The 22,395-nt window shown below is 47.5% G+C and overlaps 1 protein-coding gene across 2 annotated transcripts in view; it reads left to right on the forward strand.

The window, feature by feature from the left end:
* The first annotated feature begins 5,923 nt into the window (after positions 1-5,923).
* Positions 5,924-22,395, forward strand: part of SLC25A20 (solute carrier family 25 member 20) — a 41,361-nt gene continuing 24,889 nt past the window's right edge. The window contains exons 1-3 of one of the 2 annotated variants that reach the window (XM_023231613.3): positions 6,019-6,241; positions 7,767-8,032; positions 13,180-13,272. In XM_023231613.3, coding sequence (XP_023087381.1) covers positions 13,225-13,272 — 48 coding nt within the window. In that variant the 5' untranslated portion in view covers positions 6,019-6,241; positions 7,767-8,032; positions 13,180-13,224. Of the gene's footprint in view, positions 6,242-7,766; positions 8,033-13,179; positions 13,273-22,395 lie in introns of both variants that reach the window. The other variant, XM_023231612.2, reaches the window with a different exon arrangement.

Raw genomic sequence — 22,395 nt, forward strand, 5'->3', positions numbered from 1 at the left:
ATGTGTTTTTTTTTTTTTTTTGTATTTTGTTTTGTCAATGGAGTCTCACTCTGTTACCCAGGCTGGAGTGCAGTGGCACAATCACGACTCACTACAACCTCAACATCCTGGGCTCAAGGGATCCTCCCACCTCAGCCTCCTAAGTAACTGGGACCACAGACATGCACAACCATGCCAGGTTAATTTTTACTTTTTTTTTTTTTCTTTTGTGACGGAGTTTCACTCTTGTCTCCCAGGCTGGAGTGCAATGGTACAGTCTTGGCTCACTGCAACCTCCACCTCCCATGTTCAAAGGATTCTCCTGCTTTAGTCTCGAGAGCAGCTGGAATTACAGGTATCTGCCACCACGCACAGCTAATTTTTGTATTTTTAGTAGAGACAAGGTTTCATCATGTTAGCCAGGCTTTTCTTGAACTCCTGACCTCAGGTGATCTGCCTGCCTCAGCCTCCCAAAGTGCTGGGATTATAGGCATAAGCCACTGCTCCCGGCCAATTTTTTTTTTTTTTGTAGAGACCAGGTCTCACTATGTTGTTCAGGCTGGTCTCGAGCCCCTAGTCTCAGGCTATCCTCCTGCCTTGGTCTCCCAATGTGCTGGGATTACAGGGCATGAGCCACCACACCTGGCCATGTTTCTTTTTTTAATTGTTTTTTATTTTTGTGGAGACAGTATCTCACGCTCCCATCCAGGCTGGAGGGCAGTGACATTTTATTTTTTATTCTTTTTGTTTTTTAAAAATTAATGTTTTTTGGACTTGGCATGGTGGCTCACGCCTCTAATCCCAGCACTTTGGGAGGCCGAAGCAGGCAGATCACAAGGTCAGGAGTTGGAGACCAGCCTGGCCAACATGGTGAAACCCCATCTCTACTAAAAATACAAAAATTAACCTGGCGCAGTGCCATGCATCTGTAATCCCAGCTACTTGCGAGACTGAGGCAGGAGAATTGCTTGAACCCAGGAGGTGGAGGTTGCGGTGAGCCTAGATCTGGCCACTGTACTCTAGCCTGGGCGACAGGAGCAAGACACTGTCTCAAAAAAGAAAAAAAAAAATGTGTTTTTCAAATAAGAAAATGGACGAGGCTGTGCATGGTGGCTCACGCCTGTAATCCCAGCATTTTGGGAGGCGAAGGTGGGTGGATCACGTGGTCAAGAGTTGGAGACCAGACTGGTCAACATGGTGAAACTCGTCTCTACTACAAACACAAAAAGTAGCTCGGCATGGTGGCGGGCGCCTGTAATCCCAGCTACTGGGGAAGCTGAGGCAGGAGAATCCTGTGAACCCAGGAGGTGGAGCTTGCAGTGAGCCCAGATCTTACCATTGCACTCCAGCCTGGGTGACAGGGCAAAACTCTGTCTCAAAACAAAACAAAAGAAAAAGAAAAAGAAAGTGGAGGCTTGGCTGGGTGCAGTGGCTCACGCCTGTAATCCCAGCACTTTGGGAGGCGGATGCAGGTGGATCATGAGGTCAGGAGACTGAGACCATCTTGGCTAACACGGTGAAACCATGTCTGTACTAAATATACAACAAATTAGCTGGGCATGGTGGCAGGCATCTGCAGTCCCAGCTACTCGGGAGGCTGAGGCAGGAGAATTGCTTGAACCCAGGAGGCAGGGAGGTTGCAGTGAGCCACAGTCACGCCACGTAGTCTAGCCTGGGCTACAGAGCAAGACTCTGTCCCAAAAAATAAAAAGAAAAAAGAAAGTGGAGGCTGGGCGCAATGGCTCATGCCTGTAATCCTAGCACTTTGGGAGGCCGAGACGGGCAGATCACGAGGTCAGGAGATTGAGACCATCCTGGCTAACACGGTGAAACCCCGTCTCTACTAAAAAATACAAAACAAAAACTAGCCAGGCGAGGTGGCAGGCACCTGTAGTCCTAGCTACTTGGGAGGCTGGCCGTAAACCCAGGGGGCAGAGCTTGCAGTGAGCTGAGATCAAGCCACTGCACTCCAGCCCGGGCGACAGAGCAAGACTCTATCTCAAGTAAAAAGAAAAAAAAAAGGTCACCAAGCGCGGTGGCTCACGCAGAGGTTGCAGTGACCCGAGATCATGCCACTGCACTCCAGCCTGGGCAACAGAGCCAGACTCCATCTCAAAAAAAAAAAAAAAAAAGGCCAATTTTTTTTTTTTTTAAAGATGGAGGGCATCTTGCCATGTTTCCCAGACTGGTCTTGAACTTGAGAATTGCTCAAGCAATTCTCCCATCTTAGCATCCCAAAGTGCTAGAATTACAGGCTTCAGTCACCACGCCCTTCCCACATATAGCAAACTTCAACATCAATGATCATAAAGATAACTACAGATTTCAGATTTCACAAATTTATTTGCTTGCCATGTCTTCTTTTTTGGTTTTATTTTTTGCTTTTTAATTTTTATGTGTTCTTTTTTGCCTTGGCTTCCCAAGGAGCTGGGATTACAGGTATGAGTCACCATGCCCAGCCATGCATAGCAAACTTCCTACGTTTTGTTTTGTTTTGTTTTGTTTGAGACAGAGTCTTGCTCTGGAGTGTAGTGGCATGATCTGGAGTTGCTGGAGTGCAGTGGCATGATCTGGGCTCACTGCAAGCTCCGCCTCCCGGGTTCACACCATTCTCCCACCTCAGCCTCCCGAGTAGCTGAGACTATAGGCACCCACCACCATGCCTGGCTAATTTTGTTTTTGTATTTTTAGTAGAGACGGGGTTTCACTGTGTTATACAGGATGGTCTTAATCTCCTGACCTCGTGATCCACCCACCTTGGCCTCCCAAAGTGCTGGGATTACAGGAATGAGCCAACTTCCTACGTTTTTGTTTGCATAGTTGAGTGATATTGTTTCATCCTCCTGCTTGGATGCTAGTTTGAGTATGAGGTTCAATTTTTTCTTTTTTTTTTTTGAGATATTATCTCTCTGTGTCACCCAGGCGGGAGTGCAGTGGCAAGATCTTGGCTCACTGCAACCTCTGCCAGCTGGGTTCAAGCAATTCTCATACCTCAGCCTCCCGAGTAGCTGGGACTACAGGTGCCCGCCACCACACCTGACTAATTTTTGTATCTTTTTTTTTTTCGGAGATGGAGTCTCCACGTTGTTGCCTGGGCTGGATTACAGGAGCCTGCCACCACGCCTGCTAATTTTTGTATTTTTAGTAGAGATGGGGTTTCATCATTTGGTAAGGCTGATCTCAAACTCCTGATCTCGTGATCCTCCTGCCTCGGCCTCCCAAAATGCTGGGATTACAGGTGTGAGCCACTGTGCCCAGCCTAATTTTTGTAATTTTAGTAGAGACTGCGTTTCACCATATTGGCCAGCCTGGTCTTGAACCCCTGACCTCAAGCAATCTGCTGCCTCAGCCTCTCAAAGTGCTGGGATTACAGGTGTGAGCCACTACCTGGCCACAGGAACTGTTTTTGTTAATGTCACCAATGAATTCCTTATTGCTATATTCAGTGGCTATGTCTGCCTATCAGGCATAGTTGATGCTCTTTTCTTAGGGGTTCCAGGACCCAGTGACCCAGGGTCACTTCTATGTTGTTTTCTCTTTTCCTAGTCCCTTTTCATCTTCCTAATCTCCTAACAGTGTAAGGACGATAGTCTCCATCTCTGAACTTCTATTTTAAATCACCACTCACTCCCTTGGTGATCTAAATTGGCTGATGACTGTCAAATTTCATTGCTAGCCTAAGGCTCTCCTCTGAATGCCAGACTGAAATATCTCTAATAGAAATTTCAAACTCAACATGTCCAAAATTTGCTTTCCCCTTCTACTAATCTGCTCCTCCCCAATCTCCCCTGACCTAGGTAAAGGTGACTCCTCTCTAGTTGCTAAGGCCAAAAACATTAGCATGATTTTTTTTTTTTTTATTTTGAGACAGAGTCTCACTCTGTCACCCAGGCTGGAGTGCAGTGGTGTGATCTTGGCTCACTGCAATCTCTGCCTCCTGGGTTCAAGCAGTTCTCCTGCTTCATCCTCCTGAGCAGTTGGGATTATAGGTATGTGCCAGCACGCCTGGCTAATTTTTGTATTTTTAGTAGAGAGAGGTTTTCATCATGGTGGCCAGACTGGTCTCAAACTCCGACCTCGTAATCCGCCTGCCTGGGCCTCCCAAAATGTTGGGATTACAGGTGTGAGCCACTGCACCTGGCCCATAATTCTTTTTTTTTTTTTTTTTTTTTTTTTGAGATGGAGTCTTGCTGTGTCTCCCACGCTGGTCTGCAGTGGCGTAATCTCGGCTCCCTGCAAGTTCTGCCTCCCAGGTTCATGCCATTCTCCTGCCTCAGCCTCCTGAGTAGCTGGGACTATAGGTGCCTGCCACCACGCAGGGCTATTTTTTTTTTTTTTTGTATTTTCAGTAGAGATGGAGTTTCACCGTGTTAGCCAGGATGGTCTCGATCTCCTGACCTCATGATCTGTATGCCTCGGTCTCCCAAAGTGCTGGGATTACAGGCGTGAGCCACCGCGCCTGGCCACCTTATATCCTATTAATTGACAACTTAAAATGTTTTTTTTCTTTAGAAAATATTCAGAATCTGGCCACTTCCTTTTTTTTTTTTTTTTTTTTGAAACAGAGTCTCACTTTGTCACCCAGGCTGGAGTGCAGTGGCGCCATCTCGGCTTACTGCAAGTTCCGCCTCCTGGGTTCATGCTATTCTCCTGCCTCAGCCTCCAAGTAGCTGGGACTACAGGTGCGCACTACCTGTATTTTTAGTAGAGAAGGGGTTTCACTGTGTTAGCCAGGATGGTCTCGATCTCCTGACCTCGTGATCCACCCGCCTCGGCCTCCCAAAATGCTGGGATTACAGGCGTGAGCCAGCACGCCCAGCCTCTGGCCACTTCTTACTACCTCCTCTGTTATGCCCTGGTGCAAGTCAATATCTCTGGCCATGGCTTTTAGCCTCCTTAAGGCTCCTTGTTTCTTCTTGCCCCCTGGAGTCTATTTTCACCCAGTAATCAAAGGGGGATCCTGATAACGATGTCAGACTATGTTGCTCCCCACTCAGGACCCTGCAATGACTTCTCCGTCCTTCAGAGGAGAGACAGTGGTAATATCTCAGTTCACTGCAACCTCCGCCTCCTGGGCTCAAGCGATTCTCCTACCTTAGCCTCCTGAGTAACTGGGATTACAGGCATAGGCGTCTGCCACCACGCCTGACAAGTTTTTGTATTTTTAGTAGAGATGGGATTTGACCATGTTGGCCAGGCTGGTCTTGAACTCCTGACCTCAGGTGTTCCACCTGCCTCGGCCTTCCAAAGTGCTGGGATTACAGGCATGAGCCACCGCGTCCGGCCTTTAACTTTTTTTTTTTTTGAGACAGTGTTTTGCTCTTGTTGCCCAGGCTGGAGTGCAGTGGCACAACATGAGTCATAACACCAGGCCCAAATCTGTCTTCTAGTGCCTCCAAAACCTCTGTCGCCTCATCAGCTACTACCCTCCCTCTTCCTGTGGTTTTTCAAACATGTCAGGCACAGACCATCTCACGGCTTTTGCATTTTTTCTTCTGAGTGGAAGGTTCCTCACCCTTTACCCGGTTATGTATGAACAGAACTCCCTCTCTCATCTTAGGTCTTGAATCTTGTCACCTTTTCAGTTAAACCCTCCCTTATTCAACTAATTAAAATTGCAAATCACTTGTCCCACACGCCCTCTAACTCTCTTCCTGAATTTTTCTTGGTAGTACTTATTACTACTTGATACACCATGCATTTTTCGGTTATTTATCTTTGCTATGGTCTGTAAATTCCAGGAGGACAGGGACCTGTGTGTTGTACTACCAGAGGTGCCTCCAGCACCTAGAAGGACGCCTGGTATTTGGCAGGGCGCAATTGATCTCTCTGGAGTGAGTAGATGAACCGGAGTTCAGAGGAGGAAACACTGAAGACTGGGAAGGCTTCCTGGAGGAATAGGCCCGTCTGCCAACACTCCCAAACCCCGCCCATGCGGCTTTGTGCTCTGCCGCGCCCATCGAGGCGGGGCCGAGACCGGAAGCAGCCCCGGGCGGAAGCCCGACAGTGTCCACTGGGCCCTCCTCCCGACCTGCCCCAGGCTCGTGCCCCGCCCACCCGAAAGTGGGTGAAAGGTCGGCGGCGCCGGCACTGCAGCCGGGGCTGCGAAGCCAGTACTGCCCGAGAACTGACAGACTGAATTACAGACGGACTAACCATGGCCGACCAGCCGAAACCCATCAGCCCGCTCAAGAACCTGCTGGCCGGCGGCTTTGGCGGCGTGTGCCTGGTGTTCGTGGGTCACCCTCTCGACACGGTCAAGGTGCGGGAGGCTGGGTCGCAGGCTTTGGGGAGGAGGCCCGGGCGGGGCGCGCGAAGCTTGGTTCCCCGCGAGGCGCGGCCGCTGGGCAGAAGAGGGACATGTGTGAGCTTCCGTGAGAAGTCTAGGGAATCTCTCTTTCAGGGGTGGGCAGGAAGCTGTACCTTCCGCCCCAAAGAGCCAGGCGGCGGCTCAAAGTGAGCACCCTCTAACTGCCTCTCAAGAGCTCTGATGTAAAGTTCCCTGTCCCGCAGTCTCTCCTGATCCTACGCCACTTCTTTAGGGATGGGAAAGAAAAAACGTCTTTCCATAGTTCTGGTTTCAGCCAACTCTAACATTATCATTAAGGTTGAAGCAGGTCCCCTGTAAAGCCCGCCCCAGGAAGACAACTAAAGACAGGTGCGGTTGTTCTGGAGGTGTCCTTTGATACATTCCCCTGGGTCAAGAGTAACCATCTCTTTCGCACCTTTCCCGGCCCGGGGAGATACTTGACACTCTTCGGCCTGTCACCCAACGGTGGCCTGCTCAGCCTACTGGGCAGAGGCATCCCTGTGAGAAGCAATGATGACCTCAGTGACCGAGCCCCTTCCACGGAAAGCGAGGTGATCAGCTTTGCACAAGGCCAGCCACGTTCTCACAACTCCCAGATGAGGAAGCTATGGTCAGACTGAGGCTTGGGAGGGAGGACATTCATCAGGGATTGTTTTCTGGTCTTCCTCTTATCATATCTCAACTATTCCCCTTGCAACACCTTCATTAATGCTTTACTGGAGGACCAAAGTCCATCCCCCATGGCTTAGCACTCGAAGCTGCATCCAAGTTTTCTCACTTTATTTCTGGACATAGACTTGAAGGAAATTCACAAGTCATTGCCAGGGTGGACCTGTGGGGAGCAGACATGAGTTTTAAAGGATTGGAAGCCCATGTGAGGGGGTTTGTTAGGATGTTGGGTCAGATTTCCTCCACAGCGAAATAGTTTTGTGGGCACTTCCTCTTGGCAGGCTTGGGCAGCAAGCTCTTTGCTGCCTTTCATCTAAGAGAGGAGCTGCCCTGAGGTAGAACTCATACTGGGGTCATTCTGTAGGAAGACCAGGGTTAAAGTAGCTGGACTGGCTACGTCATTGTGCAACATGAAATCAAATATTTATTTAGCTGATGGTAAATGCCCTGTGTTAGTGCTTCCCTGACAGTGGTCATTCCAAGCAGCACTGTTTACTGAGGGACGATTATCTGGCCTTTCTTCCTGCTGTTTGTCCATATAGGCAGATATCTTACTAGTTCTAGGCCTCTGGGGCCACCCTTAAAAAAAAAAAAGGAAAAAGAAAAAATATATATATACACACATACATACATACCAATGTCGCTCCTATCATCTTTGTCCTTGATGTCACTCCCAAGAAGGACTGGATGACCTCTGCACTGAAGTGCAAATAACTTAAATGCTCACTGGTGTATTTAGCAACCAGAAAGCCTCTCTTTAGCTTAAACCAAAACCACAAATTGCTGACTGCTGTGTTTTTGGCCTTAGTAAGCTAGGTGGACTCCAATCAAAGCCTGACCTTAAGCTACTTTCAGAGGTCCAAGGTTTAGAAGAGAAAAAGGAAGTCCAAGATAGTGTAACTGAGCTGTGGTCCGTGTGTCCTGACAAGCCAAAAGCTGCAACGCTTCAGAGTGGGGCATGAAAAGGCTCTATGGAACGTGATACGTTAGAACAAGCATTCAAGTGCTGGCTGAGTTCGGACTGAAGAAGTAGGGAGACCCAGACAGTCTGGTGTGGGGAAGGCAGGAGTGAAGGTGAGTGTGGCTTGCAAGTGGGGATCATATTATAAAATAATACCACCTAGGCTGGGCACGGTGAGCTCATACCTGTAATCCCAGCACTTTGGGAGGCTGAGGCAGGTGGATCACCTGAGGTCAGAAGTTCGAGACCAGCCTGGCCAACGTGGTGAAATCCCATCTCTACTAAAAATACAAAAAAATTAGCTGGGTGTGGTGGCAGGCGCCTGTAATCCCAGCTAATTGGGATGTTGAGGCAGGAGAATCGCTTGAACCTGCAGGGTGGAGGTTGCAGTGAGCTGAGATTGCGCTATTGTACTCCAGCCTGGGTGACAGAGTGAGACTCCTTCTCAAAAAAAAAAAAAAAAAAAAAAAAAGACCACCTGCAAAGGACTTTAATGTTCTTGCTGGTTTGGTTGGATGGCTGATGTCCTGATGAGACAGGTATGAGGTATGAAGTGTGTATAAAATCACAAAAAGGCAGCCTTGGCAACATGGCAAGACCTCATGTCTATAAAAAATACAAAAATTAGCTGGGGATGGTAGTGCACACCTGTAATCCCAGCTACTCAGGAGGGTGAGGCTGGAGGATTGGTTGTACCTAGGAGTTTGAGGCTGCAATGAGCCTTTGCACTGCAGTCTGGGCAACAGAATGAGACACTGTCTCAAAAGAAAAAAAAAAATCACAAAAAGGTATTAGTCAGATTTATTTTTTTATTTTTTTTTTTTTTGAGCCAAGACTCTCCCTCTGTCAGCCAGGCTGGAGTACAGTGGCAGGATCTTGGCTCACAGCAACTTCTACCTCCCGAGTTCAAGCAATTCTCTTGCCTTAGCCTCCTGAGTAGCTGGGATTACAGGTGCGTGCCACCATGCCTGGCTAATTTTTGTATTTTTAGTAGAGATGGGGTTTCTCCATGTTGGCCAGGCTGGTCTTAAACTCCTGGCCTCAAGTGATCCTCCTGCCTTGGCCTCCTGAAGTGCTGGGATTATAGGCGTGAGCCACTGTACCCGGTCTAGTCAGAAGCTTTGATCCATTTCTCTCTCTCTACTAACTAGGGAAGGTTATGCCTGACTATGGGAGGACAATATGAGGGATTTTGGATGTAAAGGTGTGGTGGCCTCTGGGCATTTCTGTTGTGTTCATAAACCCCTCAGACTTGCATGTCACCTCTGTTGCCCAGAGAGGGACTTCCTTGGTTTGATATGGAAGGCCCTGACAAATACAAGAATAAGAAATTCTAAAGAAATTTTAAAAAATGGTAGAAATGGTGACATGGAAGGACCTGACAAATACAAGAATAAGAGATTCTAAAGAAATAAAGAAACAACATGGTAAAAATGATATTCTGGAAAGGTTAGTGTAATAGCAACCTTGAGAAGAATTTGGAAGCAGAACAGTGAGCAGGAAAAACGTCCAGGAAGGGCCGGGTGCGGTGGCTTACACCTGTAATCCCACTTTGGGAGTCTGAGGTGGGCAGATCACTTGAGGTTGGGAGTTTGAGAGCAGCCTGACCAACATGAAGAAACCCCGTCTCTACTAAAAGTACAAAATTAGGCCCGGCGTGGTGGCTCACACTTGTAATCCCAGCACTTTGGGAGGCCAAGGCGGGCAGATCACCTGAGGTTGGGAGTTCGAGATCAACCTGAGCAACATGGAGAAATCCTGTCTCTACTAAAAATACAAAATTAGCTGGGTGTGGTGGTGCATGCCTGTAATCCCAGCTACTTGGGAGGCTGAGGCAGGAGAATCACTTGAACATGGGAGGCAGAGGTTGCGGTGAGCCCAGATCACACCATTGCTCTCCAGCCTGGGCAACAAGAGTGAAGCCACGTTTCAAAAAAAAAAAATAAATAAATAAATAAAAACAAGTACACAAATACAAAATTAGCTGGGCGTGGTGGCACATGCCTGTAATTCCAGCTACTTGAGAGGCTGAGGCAGGAGAATCACTTGAACCTGGGAGGCGGAGGTTGCAGTGAGCCAAGATCACGCCATTGCACTCCAGCCTGGGCAACAAGAGTGAAATTCTGTCTCAAAACAAAACAAAACAAAATTCAGGAAAAAGACTGCAAAAGTAACTGGATATATCAGTTATCTATTGAAGTTTAACAGTTTACTCCAATGAGGCAGGAGGATCACTTGAACCCAGGAGTTCAAGGCTGCAGTTAGCCAAGATGGCACCCCTGCATGCCAGCTTGGGTGACAGAGCAAGACCTTGTCTCAAAAAAACCCCAAAAAACAAAACCAACTTACCCCAAAACTTAGTGACTTAAAACAACAATAAACATTTATCAGGGCCGGGCTGGTGGCTCATGCCTGTAATCCCGGCACTTTGGGAGGCCGAGGCGGGTGGACCACCTGAGGTCAGGAGTTCGAGACCAGTCTGGCCAACATAGTGAAACACTGTCTCTACTGAAAAAAAAAAAAACAAAAAAAACAAAAATTAGCCGGGCATGGTGGCACGCACCTGTAATCCCAGCTACACAGGAGGCTGAGACAGGAGAATCACTTGAACCCAGGAGGTGGAGGTTGTGGTGAACTGAGATTGAGCCACTGTACTCCAGCCTGGGTGATAGAGTAAGACTCCACCTCAAAAAAAAACAAAAAAAAGAAATAATCCAATTAAAAATGGGCAAAGACTCCAGCCTGGGTGACAGTGTAAGAACTGTCTCTCTTTCTTTTTGACACAGATTCTCGCTGTTGCCCAGGCTGAAGTGCAGTGGCGCCATCTTGACTCACTGTAAGCTCCGACTCTCGGGTTTTCGCCATTCTCCTGCCTCAGCCTCCCGAGCAGCTGGTACTATAGGCGCCCGCCACCACGTCCAGCTAATTTTTTGTATTTTTAGTAGAGACGGGGTTTCACTGTGTTGGCCAGGATGGTCTGGATCTGACCTCATGATCCGCCCGCCTTGGCCTCCCAAAGTGCTGGGATTACAGGCATGAGCCACCACACCCGGGCAACCCTGCCTCTTAAAAAGAGGGAGAGAGAGAGAGAGAGAGAGAGAAATAAAAAAGGGCAAAGGATCTTCTTTTTTTTTTTGAGAAGGAGTCTCACTCTGTCGCCCAGGCTGGAGTGCAAAGGTGCGATCTTGGCTCACTACAACCTCTGCCTCCCGGGTTCAAGCAATTCTCCTGCCTCAGCCTCCCAAGTAGCTGGGATTATAGGTGCATGCCACCATGCCTGGCTAATTTATGTATTTTTGGTAGAGACAGGGTTTCGCCATGTTGGCCATGCTGGTTTTGAATGCCTGACCTCAGGTTATTGACCCACCTGAGCCTCCCAAAGTGCTGGGATTACAGGTGTGAGCCACTGCGCCTGGCCTTCTTTTCTTTTTCTTCTTCTTCTTTTTTTCTTTTTTTTTAAAGAGGCTGAGTCTTGGCTGGCCATGGTGGCTCATATCTGTGATTGTAGCACTTTGGAAGGCTGAGGCAGGCAGATTGTATGAGTCCAGGAGTTTCAGATCAGCCTGGGCAACATGGTGAAACCCCATCTCTGCAAAAAAACATTAGCCAAGCATGGTGGCATGCACCTGAGGTCCCAGCTACTTGGGAGGCTGAGGTGGGAGGATCATCTGAGCCTGGGAGGTGGAAGTTGCAGTGAGCCAAGATCATACCACTGCACTCCAGCATGGGGGACAGAGTGAGACCCTGTCTCAAAAAAAAAAATAAATAAATAAATAAAAAGCGACCAGGTCTTGCTCTGTTATCCAAACTGGAGTGTAGTGGCACCATCACAGCTTTCTGTAATCGAGCTCCTGGCCTCGGGGGATCCTTCCACCTCTGACTCCCAAAGTGCTGGAATTACAGATGTGAGCCACCACACCCAGCCGTGGATCTAAATAGACATTTCTCTGAAGAAGATGGGCTAATAAGCATGTGAGAAGTTGGAGAAGTTGTTCAACGTCATTATCCATCATGGAAATGTAAATCAAAATCGCAATGACATACCACCTCATACCCACTATGATGGCTTAAAAAAAAAGATAGATATAGCCTGAGCAATATAGTGAGATTCTGTCTCTACAAAAACAATAAAAATTAGCCTGGCGTTGTGGTGTGCACCTGTAGTCCCAGCTACTTGGGAGGCTGAGGTGGGAGGATTGCGTGAGCCCAGGAGGTCAAAGGTTGTAGTGAGCAATTGACCACACTGCCGCACTCCAGCCTGAGTGACAGAGTGAAACCTTATCTCCAAAAAAAAAAAAAAAAAGAATTATATATATGTAAAGATAATAAGTATTGAAGATATGGAGAAATTGGGACCCTTCCTAGACTGCTTATGGGAATATAAAATGGTGCAGCGACTTTGGAAAACAGTCTGGCAGTTCCTCAAAAGGTTTAAAAAGAGTTAACATATAAGTTAGAAATTATGCTAGTGGATAAATACCTGTGATGGTGAATTTTGTGTGTCATCTCTACTAGGCCACAGAGTACCTAGATATTTGGTCTCACATTTTTCTGAGTGTGCTTGTGAGGGTGGTTTTGAATGTTAATATTTGAATCTATAGACTGATTAAAGCTAATTGTCCTCCCTAATGTGAGTGGACCTCATCCGGTTGAAGGCCTAAGTAGACCAAAAGGCTGACTGATACTTCCCTGCAAGTAGAAGGGAACTCCTGCCTGAATACTTGAGGTGGGACATTAGTCTTTTCCTGCCTTCAGACTTGAACTGAATCTTTGGTTCTTTTTGGGTCTCAAACTTGCTGACTACAGATCTTGGGACTTCTCAACTTTCATAATTGTATGAGCTAATTGCTTATAATAAATCTCTTGATATATATCTCCTGTTGGTTCTGTTTCTCTGGAGTATTCTGACCAATACAATACCGAAGAGAAGTGAAAACATATATCCACACAAAAAACTTGTACACAAATGTTTATAGCAGCATTATTCATAATAATAAAAAAGGAAAAACACAAATGTCTATCAACTGATGAATAGGCAGGCATACAAAATGTGATTTATTCATACAATGGGATATTATTTGCTAATAAAAGGAATGAAGTACTAATGAAAGAGAAGTTTGAATCCAGCAGGTTAAGTGAATGCCAAAGACATGTACATAGGTACAGCCTTTCCTGTTCAGTTTGGTAGACAGTTGGGCCATTGCTGCTGACAGGCAGTTCTGATTCTGGTAGGTGACTGCATTTTAACTTCTGGTTTCAGGTCCGACTGCAGACACAGCCACCGAGTTTGCCTGGACAACCTCCCATGTACTCTGGGACCTTTGACTGTTTCCGGAAGACTCTTTTTAGAGAGGTTGGTATCTGGTGCTGGGCATCCTCTTACTCAGAACACATTCATGGGGTTGGTTTGTTACCCCTAAGGAGAGTAAGGTAACTGTGGTTCTGCTGGTCAGCTGGCTTACAGCTGCTGCTCCTTCACCACGCCATCCTGTGCCCCCTGTTGTCATCTGCTTTGGAGTCTCTGATAGTTCTAGCTACTCTTTTATATAGATGACTCAAGCTAATAAAATGGTTCTCTCTTTTGGAAGATGGAATTTAGACCACAGAGAACTAGTGAGTAATAATTGAGATGTGAAATGGAAGAAAAAGTACATCTGAGCTGGGCGTGGTGGCTCACGCCTCTAATCCTAGCACTTTGTGGGCCAAGGCAGGTGGATCACTTGAGGTCAGGAGTTCAAGACCAGTTTGGGCAACGTGTAGAGAGTGTCATCTCTACAAAAAATGCAAAAATTAGATGGGCGTGGTGGCGCGTGTACATCTGTAGTCCCAGCCACTCAGGTGATTGAGGTGGAGGATCACTCCATCAGGAGGTAGAGGTTGCAGTGAGCCAAGATTGCACCACTGCACTCCAACCTGGGTGACAGAGTGAGACCCTGCCTTAAAAAAAAAAAAAAGGCCAAGCATTGTGGCTCATGCCTGTAATCCCAGCACTTTGGGAGGCCAAGGTCGGTGGATTGCCTGAGTTCAGGAGTTCGAGACCACCCTGGCCAACACAGTGAAACCCCATCTCTACTAAAAATACAAACATTAGCTGGGCATGGTGGCATGTGCCTGTAGTCCCAGCTACTTGGGAGACTAAGGCACGAGAATTGCTTGAACCAGGAGGGAGAGGTCCAGCCCTATGGGGCTTAGCGGGTGTTTTCCCCATGTGCGGAGATAAGAGATTATAAGAAAGACACAAGACAGAGATAAAAAGAAAACAGCTGGGCCCGGGGGACCACTACCACCAAGACGCGGGAGATCTTTTGTGGCCTCTAATGGCTGGGCGTGCTATTTATTGAATACAAGACAAGGGGGCGGCCGGGCGTGGTAGCTCATGCTTGTAATTCCAGCACTTTGGGAGGCCGAGGCGGCTTGATCACGAGGTCAGGAGATCAAGACCATACTGGCTAACATGTTGAAACCCCGTCTCTACTAAAAATACTAAAAATTAGCTGGGTGCAGTGGCGGGCGCCTGTAGTCCCAGCTACCCAGGAGGCTGAGGCAGGAGAATGGCATGAACCTGGGAGGCGGAGTTTGCAGTGAGCCAAGATCATGCCACTGCACTGCAGCCTCGGCAACAGAACGAGACTCCGTCTCAAAAAAAAAAAAAAAAAAAAAAAGACAAGGGGACAGGGTAAGGAGGGTGAGTTGTCCAAGTGATTGATAAGGTCAAGCAAATCACGTGATCGTGGGACAGTGGGGCCCTTCCCTTTTAGGTAGCCGAAGCAGAGAGGGAAGGCAGCATACGTCAGCATTTTCCTCTATGCACTTGTAAGAAAGATCAGGCCGGGCACGGCAGCTCACGCCTGTAATCCCAGCACTTTGGGAGGCGGAGGTGGGTGGATCACAAGGTTAGGAGATTTGAGACCATCCTGGCTAACACAGTGAAACCCCATCTCTACTTAAAAAAATACAAACAATTAGCCGGGCATGGTGGTGGGCGCCTGTAGTCCCTGCTACTCAGGAGGCTGAGGCAGGAGAATGGCATGAACCTGGGAGGCGGAGCTTGCAGTGAGCCAAGATTACGCCACTGCACTCAGCCTGGGTGACAAAGTGAGATCAAAGAGGAACCAGGAGTATGGGAGGAACATGAAAGTGGACAAGGAGTGTGACCACTGAAGCACAGCATCACAGGGAGGGGTTTAGGCCTCCGGATAACTGTGGACAGGCCTGGATAATATCCAGCCTCCCACAAGAAGCTGGTGGAGTAGAGTGTTCCCTGACTCCTCCAAGGAAAGGAGACTCCCTTTCATGGTCGGCTAAGTAACGGGTGCCTTCCCAGGCACTGGCATTACTGCTTGACCAAGGAGCCCTTAAGTGGCCCTTGTACGGGCGTGACAAGAGGGCTCACCTCTTGCCTTCTTGGTCACTTCTCACAATGTCCCTTCAGCACCTGACCCTATACCTGCTGGTTATTTAAAAGAAAAAGAAAAAATAAAATGTACACCTGCATCTGGATCAGTTTGTTAGGGATCCATGTCAGAAGTGCCTGTGAATGAAGTCTGAAGAAAAAGTCAGCCAGTCCTGAAACACTGAGAGAAGCTATCAGAGTCTCTAGTTCCCCTAGACAGGGACATTAAATTGGTTTGGAGTTATTATTATATACATATTTTTTGAGACAGGGTCTCACTCTGTCGCCCAGGCTGGCGTACAGTGGCATGAAGTTGGCTCACTGCAACCTCTGCCTCCCAGGCTCAAATGATTCTCCTGCCTCAGCTTCTTGAGTAGCTGGGATTACAGGCGTGTGCCATCATGCCTGGCTAATTGCACTCCATCCTGGGCAAAAAGGATAAAACTCTGTCTCAAAATAATAATAATATTAATAATAATTGATTTGTTTTTCTAAGACCACCAGAGTGGGCACAAAAGAACCAGCGAGTAGGCAAGGCTAAAAGCAAAACTGCAAATTTATTCTTTGGTCATCTAGCTTCAGGGACCGGAGCTGGGGGTGGGGGGGCGGAGTTTCTAATACAGTCCTGACAAGAGTGGGGGCTGAGAAAGCCCGCCCCGGGTGCATCTGCTGGGAGTGACTTTTCTAGGAGTGGAAGGGCGATAGGCGGGGCACGGGCATGTCGGGGGAGGGGGGCTCCGCAGGTGCCACCAGGTAAATCTTGGTCTCCTCGAATTGACATCACCTGGTGCATGCCTGATTAATCTTCACCTTCCCGGGCGTCAGCTGCATTCTCGCACACACGGGAAGAGTTGGTGGTGAAGAAGAACCCGGAAGTGAACCATCCTGCCTCCGTTCGTCCAAACAATAATAACAATAACTTCATTAACACAGGACTTAACGACCTCATTGAGATCTTTTCCTTTGCTTCCTAAAATATAACTTTTTTTTTTTTTTTTGAGATGGAATTTTGCTCTTGTTGCCCAGACTGGAGTGCAATGGCACAATCTTGGCTCACTGCAACCTCTTGAACCATCTCCTTGGTTCAAGTGATTCTCCTGCCTCAGCTTCCTGAGTAGCTGGGATTACAGGCATGCACCACCATGCCTGGCTAATTTTATATTTTTAGTAGAGATGGGGTTTCTCCATGTTGGTCAGGCGGGTCTCAAACTCCTAACCTCAAGTGATCTGCCTGCCCTGGCCTCCCAAAGTGCTGGGATTACAGGCGTAAGCCACCACGCCCGGCATAAAATATAACTTTTTTATTTTAATTTTTTTGAGACGGAGTCTTGCTCTGTCGCCCAGGCTGGAGTGCAGTGGCATGATCTCGGCTCACTGCAAGCTCCGCCTCCTGGGTTCATGCCATTCTCCTGCCTTAGCCTCCCGAGTAGCTGGGACTACAGGTGCCCGCCACCACGCCTGGCTAATTTTTTCTATTTTTAGTAGAGGTGGGGTTTTCTCTTGTTAGCCAGGATGGTCTCAATCTCCTGACCTCGTGATCCACCCGCCTCGGCCTCCCAAAGTGTTGGGATTACAGGCGTGAGCCAGCGTGCCTGTCCCTAAAATATAACTTTCATATAAACACTCTATTATACTCTATAAATTTATAGCCTTGATTAAATATACGGAAACTAAGTAGTTGTCATCCAGATTAAAAAGGGGGTGATGATAAATGGTGGACTCAGCCTTGGAGAAGTTGCTCCCAGGATTCCTGTAGGACTTGGGTGCAGAAGAAAGATCGTTTTAAAATATTTATTTATTTATTTAGAGACAGAGTCTTGTTCTGTTGCCCAGGCTGGGGTGCAGTGGCGCGATCTCAGCTCACTGCAAACTCTGCCTCCCGGGTTCAAGCGGTTCTCCTGCCTCAGCCTCCCAAGTAGCTGGGATTACAGGCATCTGCCACCATGCCTGGCTCATTTTTGTGTTTTTAGTAGAGATAGGGTTTCACCATGTTGGCCAGGCTGGTCTCAAACTCCTGACCTTGTGATCTGCCCACCTCAGCCTCCCAAAGTGCTGGGATTACAGGCATGAGCCACTGCGTCTGGCTTAGAAAGAAGATCTTGAGGCAGTGCCTGCCCAACCTTCCTTGAGTGAGGTGGTGCTACCCTTCTTTTTTTTTTTTTTTTGAGATGGAGTCTTGTTCTGCCACTCAGACTGGCGTGCAGTGGTGCAATCTCGGCTCACTTCAACCTCCGCCTCCTGGGTTCAAGCGATTCTCCTGCCTCAGCCTCCCAAGTAGCTGGGATTACAGGCACCTGCCACAATGCCCAGCTAATTTTTATATTTTTAGTAGAGATGGGTTTCGCCATGTTGGCCAGCTGGTTTCAATCTCCTGAGCTCAGGTGATCTGTCTGCTTCAGCCTCCCAAAGTGCTGGGATTACAGATATGAGCACCATGCCTGGGCTGCCCTTTCTTCTTTTTCTTCGTCTTCTTTTTTTTTTTTTTTTTTTTATGTGGAGTCTCATTCTGTCACCCAGGTTGGAGTACAGTGGCACGATCTCAGCCCACTGCAACCTCTGCCTCCCAGGTTCAAGTGATTCTCCCTGCCTCAGCCTCCCAAGTAGCTGCTATTATAAGCGCCTGCCACTACACCCAGCTAATTTTTGTATTTTTAGTAGAGATGGGGTTTCGCCATATTGGCCCAGATGTTCTTGAACTCCTGACTTTGTGATCTGCCCTCCTTGGCCTCCCAAAGTGCTGGGATTACAGGAGTGAGCCGTGGCACCTGGCCTTGTCCTTTCTTCTTTAAACTCCTCCTCCTTACATCTGTAGTGTCTAGGGTGGAGTCTGATCAGTGTCTGATGGAGGTTCTAGGCTTCAGGTCCACTCAGAGTCCTCTACCCTTACAGAAGGAAGGTAGGCTTACCTGCTTCTTGGTCATTAGATGTTATTGAGCACCTGCCTAGGGGTGGGCAATGTGCTGGGTCCTGGAGTCGTGGTGAGAATGTCTTGTATAAACCCAAGTCTTTGAAGAGTTGAATAGGCTTCCTTAGTCCATATTTGTGCATGTCCTGGTTTTTGCTATGCCAGATTTGAGCTTTCTACTCTCTGGAGCTGCCAGGCAGGGGTCTGTAGGTTGTGCTACATGGAACTGGGTTGGCCATTCTAGTGGAAGGAAGACTAGAAAAGTTGTTCAGGAGGAATGGGCTTGACCTCTCAGGACCTGCTCATCCTTTTAGCTCATGTAGGGAGCTGTGGGAATGGCTTTGAGTGGACTTCGTCATATGCTGCTTTTGTAGATCTTCCTCAGATCTCTGTCCTTTTCCCATTTACTGCCTCTATACTTTGTTCTTGGAGTCCACCTGCAGCCTGTAGCAGTTTAGGCTTTTGCAGGAATTAGGAGGAATGCTGACAGGTACAGTTGTGCTCCTTTGATTCTGAAAAGAAAGTTTGGATACCCAGGGTCTGCAGTGAGGCAAGTTCTTCAGCCTGGGTCTGTGGAGCCTTCCCAGTGTGCAGCCTCACCCTGATTCTCCTGCTACTCTCTATAAGGATCAACTTTAAAAGTTTTTGTATTTGTTTTTAAAAAATGGTTTTGAGATGGGGTCTTGCTATTTTACCCAGGCTGGTCTTGAACTCCTGAGCTCAAGTGATCCTCCCATCTCAGCCTCCTGAGTACCTGGGATTATAGGCCCTGATACAGGCACTTCATTTGTTTTTTTTTGACATGGAGTCTTGCTCTGTCACCCAGGCTGGAGTGCAGTGGCACGATCTCAGCTCACTACAAGCTCCACCTCCTAGGTTTACGCCATTCTCCTGCCTCAGCCTCCCGAGTAGCTGGGACTACAGGTGCCCGCCACCTCGCCCAGCTAATTTTTTTTTTTTTTTTTTGTTTTTGAGACAGAGTCTCACTCTGTTGCCTAGGCTGGAGTGGAGTGGCGCGATCTTGGCTCACTGCAAGCTCCGCCCCGCGGGTTCACGCCATTCTCCTGCCTCAGCCTCCTGAGTAGCTGGGACTACAGGCACCCGCCACCACGCCCGGCTAATTTTTTGTAGTTTTTAGTAGAGACAGGGTTTCACTGTGTTAGCCAGGATGGTCTCGATCTCCTGACGTCGTGATCCGCCCACCTCGGCCTCCCAAAGTGCTGGGATTACAGGCGTGAGCCACCGCGCCCGGCTAGTTTTTTGTATTTTTAGTAGAGACAGGGTTTCACCGTGTTAGCCAGGATGGTCTCGATCTCCTGACGTCGTGATCCGCCCGCCTCGGCCTCCCAAAGTGCTGGGATTACAGGCTTGAGCCACCTCGCCCGGCCTCTTCATTTGTTACTGAGAAGCTTATAACAAAGTAACAAAGTGGTATTTATCTCTTTCCTTCGTTCTCCAGAGGCAACTACTTTCAATTTTTTCAGTTGTTTATGCTGTTCCCACCTATCTACATAATACACATTTACTATTATTTTTATTTATTTATTTTTTTGTTTGAGATGGAGTTTTTTTTTTTTTTAGACGGAGTCTCGCTCTGTCGCCCAGGCTGGAGTGCAGTGGCTGGATCTCAGCTCACTGCAAGCTCCGCCTCCCAGGTTCACGCCATTCTGCTGCCTCAGCCTCCCGAGTACCTGGGACTACAGGCGCCCGCCACCTTGCCTGGCTAGTTTTTTGTATTTTTTAGTAGAGACGGGGTTTCACTGTGTTAGACAGAGTTTTACTCTTGTGACCCAGGCTGGAGAGCAATGGCGCAATCTCGGCTCACCACAACCTCTACCTCCCAGATTCAAGCCTTTCTTCTGCCTCAGCCTCCCTAGTAGCTGGGATTACAGGCATGTGCCACCACGCCTGGCTAATTTTGTATTTTTAGTAGAGACGGGGTTTCTTCATGTTGGTCAGGCTGGTCGTGAACTCCCGACCTCAGATCTGCCTGCCTCGGCCTCCCAAAGTGCTGGGATTACAGGTGTGAGCCACTGTGCCTGGACATTGCTGTTATATTTTATACATTTATGTATTGTTTAACTACCTATTTGTGGTAGATTATTTTATATTTTAGCTCTTATACTCCCTATCCCCTCCTTCTGCCCTGTCCATCCATATGATTTTATCACTCTTTGTGGTTTAATCCAATTTACCATTTTCATGATTACAACTTTATATATATTTTTTCTCTTAAGTATGAAGTATGATGTGCATTCCATTCCTTATGTAACTTTTTGTTTCCCTTGGGATTGGGTTAATAATTGTGTTAAATCTTTTGTTTGTTTGTCTTTGAATCACTGTCTCTGTCATTCTGTACCCTAAATGCTCTGTAGTGTACCTCTCTGTTTGGTTTGCTACACACTGCCTAAGGAGTTATTTTCTGTTGTTCTAGTGTGTGTTGTTTCGTTCTGTTTTAGTTTTAGTTTAATTTTGTTTTTTTGAGATGGAGTTTTGCTGTGTTGCCAGGCTGGAGTGCAGTGGCACAATCTCAGCTCACTGCAACCTTTGCCTCCCAGGTTCAAGCGATTCTCGTGCCTCAGCTCCTGAGTAGCTGGGATTACAGGCATGCACCTCCACACACAGCTAATGTTTGTATTTTTAGTAGAGACGGGGTTTCACCATATTGGCCAGGATGATCTTGGTCTCCTAACCTCGTGATATGCCTTCCTTGGCCTCCCAAAGTGCTGGCATTACAGGCGTGAGCTACTGCACCCGGCCTTGTTGTGTTTTTCTTGCAAACATCACTTTTGGAGTCCTGTACTCCGCTGTGGACTGACTGTTTCCCAGGTCCACTGCACCCAGTGCCATCCTAGAAACCCGCTTCATCTCTCTTGGACTGGCCCCCTGGTCTCCCAGGTCCTGAATCTTCCTCCTTGTTTACTACCTTGTTTGGTAGGGTATTTATGTATTTGTCTGTCTGTCTAATTATTTATTGGTTACTATATAATTCACTTTCTTTTTTTTTTTTTCCTGGAGATGGGGTCTCACTCTGTCACCCAGGGTGGAGTACAATGGCAAGATCATAGCTCACTGCAGACTTGAACTTCTTGGCTCAAGTTATTCTCCTAACTCAGCCTTCTGACTACCTAGGACTACAGGCACACACCACCATGTTTGGCTAACTTTTATTTTGTATTTGTTTTTGTAGAGACACAGTCTTGCTATGCTGCCCAGGCTCAGCTTCCCTTTCATTACTAAACTGTACTAGTGAAAATTGATGTGCAGTTCTAACAAAATTCTCATCTTAATACCTAGAAAATTTAAAACATTTCCTTAATCACTTGTAATCTTACCCCAAAGAAGGTAGATCACATCGTGTATCCTGTTTTGTAGCCTTTTTTTTTTAACTTAATAATCTCTTCTCATGTTATAATGTGATTTATAGAGTTTATAATTTATCTTCTATTTGGCAGCTTTTGTTTTTTTTCCCCAAAATTTTGGTACCTTATAAATGCCTGAGGTTATTTTTACACCTCTGAGTATTTCCCTAGAGTAAATTCCTTGCAATAGATTTTCCACACAAAAAAATTTCCAGGTGGAAGAGTATGCTACATATTGGCAGATTGCTGGCCGGGTGCAGTGGCTCACGCCTATAATCCCAGCACTTTGATAGGCCAAGGCAGGAGGATCACTTGAGCCCAGGAGTTCGAGACCAGTTTGGGCAACATGGCAAAACCCTGTCTCTACAAAAAATAGAAAAATTAGCTGGTCATGGTGACGCACGCCTATAGTCCCAGCTACTTGGGAGGCTGAGATGGGAGGATCACTTGAGCCCAGGGGATCAAGGCTGTGATGAGCTGTGATTGCACCACTGCATCCCAGCCTGGGTGACACAGTGAGACCCTGTCTGAAAAAAAAATCCCCAAAACAAAAACAGATTGCCTTTGAGAATGGAAACTGCCTTCAGTTTCTCCAGCAATACATAATAGGATAATTATTTCTGATAAATGTGGGAGATATTCTTCCATTTAAAGTTCTCCTTGTGGCCGGGTGCAGTGGCTCACGCCTGTAATCCCAGCACTTTGGGAGGCCGAGGCGGGTGGATCACCAGGTCAGGAGATGAAGACCATCCTGGCTAACACAGTGAAACCCTGTCTCTATTAAAAAAATACAAAAATTAACTGGGCGTGGTGGCA

Source organism: Piliocolobus tephrosceles, chromosome 2 (genome assembly GCF_002776525.5).
Source record: "Piliocolobus tephrosceles isolate RC106 chromosome 2, ASM277652v3, whole genome shotgun sequence".
NCBI classification, from domain to species: Eukaryota; Metazoa; Chordata; class Mammalia; order Primates; family Cercopithecidae; genus Piliocolobus; species Piliocolobus tephrosceles.